General features: G+C 46.0%; 1 protein-coding gene across 8 annotated transcripts in view; it reads left to right on the top strand.

The window, feature by feature from the left end:
• Positions 1-8,726: 8,726 nt before the first annotated feature.
• The window catches only part of JADE1 (jade family PHD finger 1), a 42,096-nt gene continuing 36,297 nt past the window's right edge, over positions 8,727-14,525 (top strand). The window contains exon 1 of one of the 8 annotated variants that reach the window (XM_033059414.1): positions 8,727-8,745. Coding sequence is in view for 2 of the 8 variants with exons in the window: in XM_033059404.1 (XP_032915295.1) it covers positions 10,814-10,916 (103 nt within the window). In the remaining 6 variants the exon portion in view is untranslated. Of the gene's footprint in view, positions 8,746-9,419; positions 9,477-9,839; positions 9,859-10,028; positions 10,064-10,107; positions 10,237-10,596; positions 10,917-12,148; positions 12,517-14,525 lie in introns of those variants that run through there. The other 7 variants (XM_033059410.1, XM_033059413.1, XM_033059409.1 and 4 more) reach the window with 7 other exon arrangements.

Consider the following 14,525-nt stretch of genomic DNA (forward strand, 5'->3'; position numbering starts at 1 on the left):
GCAATAGAAGTCTCTTTTGATTTCTGCTGTACTAGTGAGATTCCTGCTTTCATCCTTTTATGATTGTCTTTGCCACTGAAAGAAAATTGTGAGTGCTTCTGAATGCAAAAGCAGCAAATTGCTGGTGACACAGCCATTGGTTGCCCTGGGAGTACTTGCTGCATCCTTCAGTTTAATTTGCTTAATATATGTAATTAATTAGGCAACTGCAAAATGATAGAAATGTATTTGTGGATTCAGCCTCTGCAAATTAGTGATAAACAATTTGATACTGCAGGACGTTAGTGCTTTCTCTGTGGGACTAATGATGTCTAATGCCTCAGCAGCCATTTGTGGAGCTCATCATGTTTACCTATTAAAATGAAGTCATTACATTTTGCTGTAGAAATCTTAGAATGCTTTTGGTACTACCTGATGTGAATTTGGCTGTGAATTTCTGATCATGAATAGCACCTGAATCCAGGTGGGCAGGACTCTGTCCACTAAAAGAAGTATTTTCCACAAAGGCAAAACGAGGTCTCCTGAAGGGTGGAGATCATTTAAAATGCTTGGACTGAATAGCTGGAACATTTCTACTTGTCTGCAGAGAGCTTTAGTGCAGCAGGTGCTGTGCCCACATTGTGTGCAGCTGGGCAGCTGCACATGCAGCTCCTGAGCCTGCCTGCACAAATGATAAATCTTTTTGTATGTGAAAAGCTGTAGAAAAAAAAAATTTAAAAAAGGGGGGGTCAACTGAAAGAATTTTCAAAATTAAGCTCAAGACCAAGCCTTCCTAATTTCCTCTACAGAACCCTTGTTGTTTTTCTTCACTCAGACTATTTAGGGGAAAGTGATAATTTTGCTGGGGCCCAGGCACACGGTTATGAATGTCATCTGTACCCAAGAGATAAGTGACGTAACCTTGGTGCAAAGAAAAAAAAAATAATTGCAACTTCATTTGTTTGCAAAAATGTTTTTTTGACCTTCAGGAAATTCTTGTGGTTTTTTGGCACTGTCAAGCAGCATAAGAAACTTAGGAACTTGATCATGGAATCAGTAGGGTTGGAAAAGACCTTTAGGATCATCGAGTCCAATCAGGATGGCAATTAGATGGGACTCTGCTGGGATGAGTCTTTTGGGGCCTAGGGTCTTGAGTATCTCTGTCCCTTGTTTTAACTTGCTCCACTTGCCAAATCTATTAGAAAATGGATTCTTTGTTTAGGCTGTGGCCTAAATATACAGGAGATGATTTCTCAATAGGGAACTGTAAGATGAACGTAGTGGAATTATTTATGAAGATTAGAGTACAAAAAAGTAAAGATATTTTAGCTGGTGTCCTATGTACATAGTAAGTGAACAAAAGTGTTATTTTTCACAGGGTTGAAAGTGTCTGTTTTTCTGCTGTGAAGTGTGAACAGGGTTAGGATCAGCAAACACCTTGTTAAGTAGGATTTCATTTGGTGCTTACGTTGGAAATGACATGCAGCTTTTAAACCCTTTGTCAACTAATTCCTCACTGGATGTTGAGTTCAGATGGTGATTTTCAGTCAGGGCATGGTGTGTTAATGTGATACATCAGTTTATTAAGAAGTATCATACAGTTGGAATGGCTATATAGCATTCTCTGTAATTATAAAACGTGAGCCTGGGGAAAAGCCTTGCTCCACAAATGCTAGTGGCATAAACACCCATTCACAAAGAAAAGAGACTTTCAAATCATGCTTTTGGTTTCTATGGCTGCTTACAAACTCTAAGTACATGGAAATAATTTTTAAAGTAAGACAAGTATCAGTGTCTTCGTTCCTCAGCTGGGCTTGGAGACCTCCAGGCTTTGAGGTACTTGTGAAAACAAAACACATGTGTGCAACAAAGGATTTTTGTGTATGTTATAGCTTGATTTTCTGGACTGCTATTTTTTAATGGAGAAAAAAAAATAGAATTCAGGATATTGGCAACTTTAAGGGGATTTAAAACATGTAACCAGGTGATGTTGATTGCATTCTGAAGGACAACCAGCTTAGTTGGTCAATGAGGCTCCCTCACTGGGACCAGTATTTTCAATACTTACTCATTTCCTTCACCTGTACTGCTGGGGCTCACACAACCAGTAGCCTTGGGCTCTCTTTACTTTGTCCAAGGTGGGAGACCTTTTTGCTATTCCTAATTTCCTTCACTGAAATCCAACTCCTGCCAACAAGTGATCTAGGATCTCTAAACCTTGTGTCAGGCACTACTGAGTGCACCATACTCACAACATTATTAAGGAAGGTGTGAAGGATGCTCAATTTATTTAAAAAGAGAGAGACCCCAAAGAACCCACAGGAGCACCTCTTGTGGAACATAAACACCTAAAGAAAACTAGAGACAAATTGAGGCTCTGGGCTCCACTGTCAACATGCTGGGAGAGGAAAAATCCCTTGGCTCTGTCTGTGGACCTGTCCAGCCTGTCAGTCAATATGTTTTATTACACATGTTATCAACCCAAAGCACCACACCAGAGTGCCAGTACACTTTGTACTCTGGCATGGACTGGCTGCTCTGGGACTGGCACTCTTTCAGCCTTTCCTGAACTTATCTTCTGTAAACTCTGTGTGCTGTGGCCTGACACTCTACCTTAAGTGGTTGGGCCCTTTCCAGAAGAGATCTGAGGCACTGTGGGCTCACCCCTAACTTTGACTGAGGGCAGGGATGTGCTATGGCTGGATGAGTACTTGAGGAGCTCAGCAGGCTGGAACTGGGGTTTTGGCAGTTATGTAAGGAGCTGTGTGCCCACTGCAGGATGTCCCTTTAGGCACACCACATTACAGGCAGTTGGCACATTTACTTTGTCCCAGTTCTTGGATAAAGTAACCTGCCTCAGATTGTCAGAGACAGAAATGTGTGATGGGTTAAAAGCGTGTCCCGGATGAAAGAGAGAGAATCTTTTCTGACTTGTGCAATTTGAGAAGCAAACATGGGTGTTTACTCTGTGCCAAAATCTGCCCACATAAGCAGATCTGACTTTTTTTTTTTAAATGTTTTTCTGGAAGGTCAGAGACTTTTTTTTTTCCCCTAATTGTGTCAGTCTCACCTTTGAGCAAAGATGCTGTAACTTCTAAATAAGCAATAAAGTCCCTTGTCCTTTAAGAAAAGAGTAACCTCAGAATTACTGGTATAAACAGCACAAAATGACTCGAGGGCTGTTTACATCCTGAGCCCTGAAAATTTACCATGCAACTGTTTTGGGGTTCTGCCTCTGGACATCCTCATGCTCAAAACCCATGTCACCTCCTTTAACTTAACTTAAACTGTGCCAGCTCACTGCTCTTGTGGAGCCTGGAGCAGAAATTTGGGGTTAGACACATTCAGTGTGCAAATGCAGTGTTAAGGGTAGCCTCCCCCTGGTACTGTGTGTGTTTCAAACAGCACTGAAGGATTAGTCTGCTGTAAAGTGTTAGGGCTGAATCATGAATTCGAGTCTCTATGCTTCGCCAGGGGCAGTTTTTATTTGTATCTCTTTACAACTATGTCTCAGTATCTTATTTGCAAAAGAGATAATAATTCTCTTCCTGATAAGTGTGCTGCTTATGTCGTGGGATTTTTTCCTGGGTGTGTATTCCTGGTAAGCTCTTAGCAAAGTGCAAGTGTAATGGTGAGAGCTGTGTTGGTTTGTGTGTGTGTTAATGACACAGTCAGCTCGGGCCACTTTCTGCAAGGTTATGTGGCCCATGGCTATATGGCATAAACTGCCCTCTTTATCCCAACAGCTCCCCACCTCTTTGGGGGGGTGAGAGAGGGAGGGGTGTTAGATCAGGGCTCAGCTTTCCCCTATTCTGTAAACATTCTTTTGTTTACAATATTCTTTTGAATATTCCAAACCTCTTGTTCCGTGTCCTGTTTGATACTGTCAAACCTCTGAACATAAACAGGAGTGAAATCTAAGTCCATGAGGTAGCTTTTGTAATATTGATGTTGATTAAAACATCCCAAACTGGTTTTTGTGCTTATGTACACAGCAGAACTTTTAGAAAAGCTAGGCTTTTCAATATCAAATCAATACTGAAAACACAAGAAAAAGATATTTAGTTTAGTTTTCTCAATATTTTTTCCTGCTTGTTAAACACTGAGTAACTTAATTTCTGAAAAATATGATTGGTAAAGTAAAACAGCTGAAATAAACAACACTTGTCTATTTGACTAGGATTTACTTTATCTAGTTGTTATCGCTTCTTTACAACCTTTTATTTTGTCTACTACTGAGCTAAATTACTAATAGTTGAAGTAGGTTTCAGGACAACTGCATCTGAAATCAGTGGACCTCTGACTATTAAAGGAGAGAATTGCCCTTTGTTGAAATCATGATTGCCACATCCTCTAAGAGGGATTTTAAGCATGGAAAAGGAGGAGAGGGGCTTATCTACACCTATTGAGGACAAACAGAATACCTCCTATGCATTGTAATTTTTGACAATTGTCCTAGGTTTTTTTTTTTGCCATGAAGGGTGTAGGATTTCTTGGCCCTCGTGGCAGACCTCATGCCCTGCAAACAGCTTTGAATTCAATGAACTGTGAGTCATTGCATTTGGAAGAAGCTGTCCCAGAAGACACCACAAATAGAAGTGACTCTGTGGCAATTCTGTCAAGTACCAAAGGGAGCCCAAAAGGACCACATGGGAAGTTACTTCCAGGACTTCTGCTTTTTGTAGACACGTTATCACCAACTGCTCAGAGCAATTGGAACAGCTGATCTTTCTTTTTTGAGTTAATATTTTTCTGATTCCTAAAGATCCAGAGTTGCAAATTTTTTTAAAAGTCATTCTGGCACTAATTTGCTACTGGAAAAAAAAATTGATTTTTTTTGGTACTTCCATGATGAATTGATACCACTACTCCACTTCTAGCAACCGGTTATCAGGTTGCACTCTGCAATCAGAAAATCTGCAATCAGATTCTTTTGAACTCTTCCACAAGTCTTGTCACAGCACCTTTCTTTCACTACGTGATTTCTGCCTGCACAAACACAATTTAAAGTTGAAGTTCATGCAGATTAGCTGTTGTAATGTTGCTTGATGAGCTGCCAGATAGGCACGTGTAGATACTTCAGCTGAGATTTGATCTGTTGCTGCTAAACTCTCACTTGCCTGAGGTTTTCATAATCCTTAGGGCATTACCTCGGCTGCTAATTACTTCTCTCATCATGTACAAAATCGTGTTATTTCCCTTAAAGGTGATGCATCATCTTTATGCATCTTAACTTACAGACCTGCAAGTCTATTTCCAGTTGTTCCATTGAGTTTCTTGTTCTACTGGTTTCCTGTCAGCTTCTGCTTCTCAATTACAATAACCTGGAAACACGTGATCTCAGTACCTATACCTGTAGATTTTTGAATGTAGTTAATTTTACCTATTGGGCATCCCTGTTCCTGCTTTCTTTTCAGAAGAATGCACAGTGTCAGCAGTTGCATATCCATGCAGTGATTGGGTCTGACTTGCAAAAATATTTTAAGATATCTATGTGGAAAATGTCATGGAGGTATACTTTGTACTGTGCTCTGTGCTGTGGACCAGGCCAAAGGAGAGGATATGGTTTAATCATTAGAAACCTTGGACTGAGAGGCATTACTTCAGGTTTCTATTCTTGGTTTTAATGCTGACTTAACATGTGACTTGTGTGAGTGATATAACCTTTGCATGCCCCTGTCTACCCACAGATAAAATTAGTGTTATAATCTCTACTTCTCAAGTTTTGTCATTAAAAAGAGTACACTGGTCTGTCTGCACAAGCCCTGTCTGAAAGCCTGCTAAATATAAAGTTCAGCTCTGAGGAATCATTCTCATCCCTTTCCATCCTCATCCTTCACTGGCACAGCTTCTCCTTCCTGGGGTACTGGCCCATACACCCAGTTAGTGATGTCTCACAAATTCATCTCAATAAACCAAAGGAACTCTAAACCAGAAGAATGAGGGTTGTGAGCACAGGAGAAATCACATCTTTGGTGTATGGCCTATGAATAAACAAATCACTCTCACAAGCAATCCTGGTAGCTGTAAACCTCAGCTTCAGAGCCAAAGGCAATAATTTACTACCTGAGCTTACATCCAGACACACCAAATTTTGGTAGTGGTAAATAATGAAAAGGATTAAAAAGCCAGAGAACCAGTGAGGGGGGGTTCTGTGTGCAAATTTGTGAAGTGGTCAAGTGCCTCATTGCCATAAATTATGTATTTGGGTTGGACAAAACTGTGTTCCTCTATGGCCCATACAGAAGCTGTGTTGAGTAAGTTTTATTTCTGCAGGAGTTAAAAATATTGCACTTATGCAACTTGTAAGTGGTATAGATTTACATATGCATGAGTCAAAATCTTTTTTTCCCCCTTGCTTGTGTGATTAGACCAGACAGAGACAAAATGGACCTCAAAAGGAATTGGCACAACTGTGCATCTGCCTTATGGCTCTGCTCTATAAAATACCTCTCACAGGAGATATGAAAGCTCTCTGGAAAATCCCTCTCTTTTAGTACAATCTAGTGTTCACAGTGCTGATTTGGATCTGTACTGTTCTTCTCCTCAAGTTTCTAATCTTCAAAATAAAAAAGAGAAATTGGAAGTTCCTGAAAGCTGGAACCAAAAGAGCAGAAGAACAGTTTTGAGTTTTAAGTGATACTCTTGGGCTAAATTTATCAGTGAGGAGAAACAGCTTTGTTAGCTCCACCTTAATGTGTGAGGACTGCATGAATTAGTGGAAAAGATTTCAATTGTAAAAGGAGTATTATCAAAAAATATAGATGGAAGGAAGGAAGGAAGGGAGGGAGGGAGGAAGGAAGGAAGGAAGGAAGGAAGGAAGGAAGGAAGGAAGGAAGGAAGGAAGGAAGGAAGGAAGGAAGGAAGGAAGGAAGGAAGGAAGGAAGGAAGGAAGGAAGGAAGGAAGGAAGGAAGGAAGGAAGGAAGGAAGGAAGGAAGGAAGGAAGGAAGGAATTAATTTATTTTATTAGCCACTGCTATAGCAACAGATTTCCACCAAAGGGTGGAACAGAGTGCTGAAAAGCCACATAGTCTTTCCTTGGATTTGTGCATCTGCTAAAAAAATTACCAATCTAAGAAGGAGATATTATGAAACTAATCAAACAACAAAAAAATTAAAATAAATTTTAATATATGATTTGATTAAACAACTTGGAGAAGGCACTAGAAGTTCTGTGTGCTAGCACAAAGCCTAACTCTAATCCTGATACGTATTCTCTGAGTGTTCCTGGAATAAATGATGACACTGATAGAAAGATAAGTGACAGAGGCACACAGCCTTATGACATTATTTATTATAACAAAGTGCCTGCTTTGCTGAGAGGGTAAATACTTATTAGAGACAAAGTTAAAACTTCTACTGACTCTACTTACAGCAGAATTTTCCTCGTCACCTTGATTTTTAGTCAGTACTCTCTCTTGTTTGACCATAGCTATTCTGGTATAAAACTTCATACCTGTAGTGCTGAAGCAGTAACCTTCCCTTTTTGTTTTCCAACCACTTCCAAAATTATTCTTCCAGCTGCTAGCCTTTGATTTTTTAAATATTTCCTCTTAAAACATAGAAGTGTATTATTCCAGAGGAGTCTCTGTGGATACACTGCACTCAGAGACAAAATAGCATCTTTGTTCCAGTTGTGTTACTTTCTTGTAAAGACTGGGCTAGCTGCTTGTGGAGCACAGAGGACTCACATTCAGGGAGTTTTCTACAGTAATGCAGATAGTTTGTACTTTTTAAAAACACAGCCCATCATTCATGGTACCATGAAAACATTCATGTTATCTTAAATGTGAAAACAACCATGTTATCTTAAATGTATGGCCTCACATGGCTTCCAAGAGAAATCTTTCCTAAAATACAAGGTCTAACATAAACTTGGCTGTATATGTAAAGGAAAACTAATTACAGGAAAACAAAAATACTTCCTCAAATTCAGGGAGCTTGAGACAGGAAAGTTTCTGTCATTCCTCTTGAGAAATTAGAGCCCATTCACATTTAAGCTCTTCTCAGAAGCTTGTTCTGGATGTCTTGGAAAGAATTCAGGAAAGTGGAACAAATAGCATTTCTTGTGATTCTTCAGTCTTTTATAATGTACAATATTATTTTAAATTATTTAGAAGAAAAATCATCATATTAATTCAGTAGAAGTACATACCTCTGTATAATAAATGCCAATTGACAGTAGTTTGGCTAACCATGATTACTTTTTATGAACTTATGAGAAGCAGTCCCTGAGCTCCTGAGGGGCCTGCAGACCACTGAGGGAAAAAAAACCTCTGAGCTGTTCTGTTCTGGGGTCTATACCACGGCACAGCAACAGGTATGTACTGTTCAGGAAATATAGAACAACTAGGTCTCCAGTCAGTATTGAAAATTAACTCCCCTGGAAGTTCAGGGATAAGGTGACAGGGGTGTGTCATAAGTTTATTGTAATTATCAGGTACTACGATGGGGTGTGTTGCATGGATCATCATGGATGTTCCTAATTACACTGTTGATGTACAGAAAGCTATGCCAACAGGTATCTTTACAGGTCTGGATGTCAAAGGAAGTGCAGGGAAAAAGTAGGAAATGTGTGCCTTTTTGTATTTCCATGTAGTAGAAAACAAGGGAATCAAAGTGTTAGGCTCTAAAATCTGAAGGTGCTTCAGGGTGTTCTGTGAATAGAACCACGACTGTCTGATTTTCATAGCGGAAGAATATCTCCGGAGGGGGGAGGATGTTTTTGTAGTAAAGTACAACTTTTTAGGATGTGCAGATTCAATGTAAGTACTGTTTCATTATTGGGTAGGTGGGTGGGCGAGACGGCAGAATAAATGACTCGGTTTGCACGGATGAGTAACGACCCAATTCCTCTGCTGAGCTAAGGTGTGATTCTTTGGCAGACTGATGTTGCTGTGGAGGCTGCATTAATTTGTATTTGCATACTATGGGGATTACTTTACACAGATCGCCTTAATTCTGAGCCTGAGCTTATGCTGAATCTTCTCTGCGGTGTTTATTACCTCAGACTGTATCTGCTCAGGAATTCTGCTCAAAAGGGGGAGTTTTTCACTCAGGGAGCACAGGTGTATGGCGTGAGGTAAAGCGATTTATGTGGAAAAATAAGGAAATCTGCATTCAAACACGCTTTTTAGGTAATGGGAAGTTTAGTGTGTCATTTGGTGCCAATTTAAGATAATTTCCTCTCCTGCTAGAGCGATGTGAACTGAACCGCAGATTGCGTTGGCTCTTTCTAGTCTTTGAGAAGTATCAAAGTTAACGAGCCAGAGGGATAACGCTGGGGGCTGAGAATAGGGAGCGTGCAGTTTTATTCTTGCCCCGGCAATTACGCGCTACGCATGTGGCCACAGCGTTTAACTCCTGGTACCCTCCAGTTTCCCTGCTTGACAAATAGTGACTCATGCGTTCTGCACGGGGAGCCAGTGCAGCGCCTACAATCCCTGCTTGCGAAACCGCCTTAAATCTTTTGGAGAGAAGCGTTAATGGTTGCAGGGTAAGGCCAGCAGTGCCGCGGGCGGGATGCGGGTGCAGACACGTATCATTTCCCAGCTGCCAGCCGCACGGCGCTGCCTGCCATCTGCATTTCGCAGCCCGCTGGAACACGGGCGGGAGGCGGCGGCTCCCGGGGCTCTCCGGGGAGGCGAGGGGCGGCGGGAGCCCCGCGCGGTGCGGCCGGGCCCGCCAAGAGTTAACGGCGGCTCCCCCGGGGCCGCGCCGCCGCCTCCCCACGCCGGCGCTGCATTATTATTATTATTTCTCCCCCCTTCCCTCGCCTTCCAGTTTTGGCAGGGGATTAAAGCAGCTCCCCCCTGTGGCAGCAGTGACCCAGAAACGAGTTTGATTCACGGAGTCCTTCCTCCATAACAAGTACAAACGTCAGTCAGAGGGAATCTGTGTGTGAGAGAGAGAGAGAGAGAGAGTGTGTGTGTGAGTGTGTGTGTGTGTGTGTGGCGCAGCGAGCCGCTCTCCGTGCCCGCTGCCCGGCGCCGCGCCGAACTCATGCGGCGGCCCCGAGCCCTCCGCGCAGGGGGAGCCCGGCCGCGCCGCCCGCCCTCGCCGCCGCCGCGCCGCCGCCAGCAGGTAACCGTGCCCGCCGCAGCGCCAGCCGCGGAGCCGCCAGCAGCACAGCCATATTTGATGGGGGTTTTTTGTCGCTCCGGAGGCGGCGGGAGAGCAGTTTCGTGCCGAAGGTCGCTGCCTAGTGGAAATAAGATAGTACGTCATTAACATGGCGCCAAGAGCCGCGCCGCTCGGTACGGGGCGAGGGGAGGCGGCCGAGTTGCGGCTCCGCTATCCCACAAGCAACTTGTGCGGGGCTGGGGCGGGCGGAGGCGGGAGGGGAGGCAGCGCTGCCGCCCGGTGCCGGCTCCCTTTTTTGTTCCGCTGCGGGCAAAGCGGGGACCGCGCAGCTCCCCAGGTGCAGCGGCCAGGCGAGCCGCCGGTGTTCCGTGCCTGTGCCTTGCTTTGCCGTGCCGTGCCGTGCCGTGCCTTGCCGTGCCGCCGGCCCTGCGCCCCAGGCGTCGCTGCAGGCTGCGCCGCGGGGGCAGCGCCCGCCGCGGAAAGTAGGAAGCGTTGGAGCAACTTGGTAGCCAGATGGCAATGGCAGAGCGCGGGTCCTGCTCGGATAGTGATGTGTAGGAAGGGGGTGGGGGAGAGTCATGGCCACTGCGTGTCACCGTGTTACCCAGATGCCCACGAGAGCCGTCGGCTCTCGCCGCGGGCGAGGGGCGGTGTGCGTGGGAGAGGAGGTGTTCGGTGTGCAGGAGCACCTTTGTTCCCCCCTCCTTTACCCCCCAAGTCGCGCTCGGATTTAGCTTGTGGGGAGGAAAAATGCTTGTAAAGCATGAAAACTGCTCGTCGGTGAAATTAAACAGAAGTTGCCGTTCGGAGCGGGAGAGCCTCAGCCGGCCAGCCGCCCGCTCGATGGGCGCCGGTGGGTGCTCGGCTGGAGCCGCGGAGCGCCGGGCTGTCACAGCTGGCCCTGTCCCCCTGTCCCCGCCAGGCGGGCGCGCGGTGTCTCCTGCCGGAGAACAACTTGCCCGAGCCCCGAAGTGCACGTGTTCGAGAGTGGGAAAAGGCGGGGAAATGTGCGCGGCGCGGGGCGGCATCGGGGCAGCGGCCGGCAGGTGCACGGCGACCCCGCCGCGCCCGGCCCCCGCCCCGGCTCCGGCTCCGGCTGCGGGAGGGGAAGCGGGAGCGGGGCGGGGGGCGCGCAGCGAACTTGGGCAGGACGCGGGGGGAACCCGGCCCCCTGCCGCCACTCGTGCCCAGCGCAGGCCGAGGGGCGAATCCGCGTGGCCGGGCCGGAGTTTGCGGGCGAGGGAGCGGAAAGGCGGCCGGCGGTGTTGGGGCGCGATCGCAACATCTCAGGGGAGCGGCGGGCGGGCGCCCCAACTTGCTCGGGCGGCGGTCGGGGCAGCTCCGCGGTTTGGCTCTGGCGTGCCCCGGTGCCTGGCGAGCGGGACGGAGCGGGGCTGCGGCATTTCTGTGTAACGGGCCGCTCTCCCTGGGGAGGTGAGTGCGGCTCCAGCCATCATTCCACTTGTTCCTGTTAGACAAAGCCACCCTGCCCGGCCCTGGGCTCGCCTAGTCGCCTGCTCCCAGGAGAATTTTGGTGGTGATTTTTTTTTTTTTTTTAATGGGGTGGATGTTTTGTTGTTTCGATTTTATTAGTGGATTTAAAAAAAAATTTATTTATTTGCTTTTCTCTTCCCGTTCGCGCCCGCCCGTTCGTTCCCGATAGGATGATTTTGGGAAGGGTGGAGGCAAAGGGTGTTTGTTTGTTTGCACCGCCTGCTGGTTGGTTTCCTGTGACAAGAGGTGATAACACAGTTTCCAGAACTGTCTGGGAGTGGGAGGAGAGACGGACACAGAAAATGAGCTCGTCTCCGAGCTGCCGCTCCATCCGCCGTCCCGTCCACCCCCTCCGCGCAGCGCGGCCGCGGGGGCGGGCGGGGAAGGTGCCGTGGCCCTTTTCGGCAGTGACAGGGCTCGCAGCGAGAGGCGGCGGAGCCGGGGGCACCAAGTTTGATTTGCAGCCGTGGCCGAGCGGATTGGTGCGGCCGGCGGCGGGGAGGAGCGGGAGCCGGGAGGGAGGAGAAGGAGGGGGCGAGCCGGGCTGCTTCCCATGGAAGCCGGCGGCCGTGCAGCTGGCCGGGAAGGTGCCGCCCCCGCGGGGGAGGTGTAGCCCGGCCATGCCCAGGCCGGGAGCTGCTCCGTGAGTTCAGCCGGCCGTGCTCCCGAATCGCGGGCGGGCCGGAGATGGGATCGCTGCGGGAGGAGGAGGATGAGGATGAGGAGAGCCGCCCTGAGCGGCACCCGGCCGGGCTGGAGCCGGCGGTGGGTGTGAGTGCCGCTGTGGAAGTGACTCCCGAAGGCTCGGCTCTCACCCTGCGGGGAGGTGGCTCCGATCCCGCAGCCGTGGGCGAGGCTCAGCGCACCTGCGAGCAGCGCCTGCCGCCGGCCAACTTCTCCTCCCGGCTCTCCCCGGCTCATCGCCTTATTCTGACAAAGTTTATTAGGTTCACCCGCAGGTGAGAGCCGGGCCATGCTGAGATCCCTCAGCATCCCTCAGTAAAACAGGCCGTGGGTACCTGGGCCCACGTAGCTGTGAGGGACTATCCAAAATTCCAGTAGGATTTAGCAACACGTTGTAGTTCATGTTTTATTGTCAAAGGCTGAAGATGCTTTTATGCTAACCCCATTTTTTTAGAGAAGGATTTAGCTGTTATTTGGAATAATTTCCTTTTTAAGCAGGTGCTGTCTTTTAAGTAAGTCAGAAGCTGCCCACACTTGTAAACCTAAAACCTTTATAAAAGTTATGCCAAAATATGCTTGTTATGATTCTATTTCTAGAGGTTTCTCACACTCAGTGGGATATTGTTGAAACAGCAAGGATTGTATGTTTTAGTGGCAGGATTTTCCCTCTGTCTTCAAATACTAATTGCTCCCTACTTTTGAGCTATGTTTAATACATATGTCTAAAATAAAATAATATTAATAAACACCCCTTTCCTCTCACAGCTGCAGACTTCCCTTCCAGCTTCTCTGGTTTCATTCCCAATTCACAGAACCTAGTATAAAAAAAACCCTTCCAGTCTTTCCTCAAATGTTTTCTCCATGTGGTTAGTACTGCTGCTTCGTGCTGCTGTTTGCAGCTGGAGATGACTGAGCAGGTACCATTTCCTAGGTGGAAGAGGTGAACTCAGTGGGTGCAGGTTGGGTTGCATTAATTCATGGAGCCCAGTTTATGCATTGCTCAGGGTTTTGGATGCTCAGTTTCACTCACTCCCACAGTTTGGGAATAATTTGCTACCACTGCTCAGGTAGTAAGTTGACATTATGAGCTGGCTTGCACAGGTGAATAAATGAGCATGTGGGTTCCTGAGAAGTGTTGGGTTGATATAGCCAAATTTTGCTTCTGAATTGGGTAGAAATATTCCTTGTGGAGAACACTGTTGCCTTGTTTGGCCAATTACTTTGTTTCGTGAGACTTGGAGGATTTTTTTTTTCCCTCCAGGTTTAAGGTCTGTGGCTCTTTGCACTGTGGATGGTACTCCATAATACTGTAATATTTCATTTCAGCACTTTCCTTGTATCCTTGTGACTATAAAATGTTGCTGTGAAAGGTGTTATGGAATTTTAAAGTTTTAGGTGGATTTTAGTAATGCACCTTATTTCTGATTTTTTTTTTTTTTTTAGGCCTAGGGTAGAAGCATAAAAAACTTCTTGTGATGTCAGGTGTCAGTGAAGAAGGGGTGGTGTTATAAATAAGCTATTTAAAAAGAGCCCAGTAACAGGAGCCAAATATCTCCATCTTCTATCCATTTTTATTAAGCTGTGTCACACTTCACTTCCATTTGTACAATAGGTGTTCTGAAGCAATTTCTTGTGTACCAGAGATAATGAGGTCTTCGTTTCATTGCAGTTAGTGGGTTACTTTCAGGAAAAGCCAGTTTTTCAGTTTGTCTTCAGGGTGTACATCTGTCATAACTCTGCTTTCTTCCCATTCTGTCTCTGCAGCTGTTCAGTGCAGTTTGTTATAGTGACACCCGTTAACATGGTTACAGTTAATTGTCTGTCAGAGTTTGAATTATACACTCTTTTACCCAGGGGTTTATGCAGCCCTTGAAAATACTTCAGTAAGAATTGTGCTGTGGAAAACCTTTGACCTGAGGATGTAGATTTTTCCATGTATAATTTTTTTTTTACAATCTGGTTCTGTTTAGCTATTTGCATAACAAGGACTGACACACTTTACATCTTTCTCTTTGATTGCCTCTCTACTTGAGGTCAAACTGAGTGAAAAACTATGTGAGGTTCCTAACTGTGCACGTGGTGTGTGGTACATGGATGTATGTGTGTGCATGCTGTTGTCCCAGTTTCATGGGGATCTCTGGATCTCTACTCTTTGCATTTTTTACACTCTTATCAGTGCAACTTCTGGAACTCCAGTGTGGGAGAAAAAAGGAAAGATCTTGACGTTGCTGTCCAGTGGGGTCTTTGGGTTTTGTTGGTAATATATCCCTTGGAGAGGTAGGGA

Source organism: Catharus ustulatus, chromosome 5 (assembly GCF_009819885.2).
Source record: "Catharus ustulatus isolate bCatUst1 chromosome 5, bCatUst1.pri.v2, whole genome shotgun sequence".
Lineage (NCBI taxonomy): Eukaryota > Metazoa > Chordata > Aves > Passeriformes > Turdidae > Catharus > Catharus ustulatus.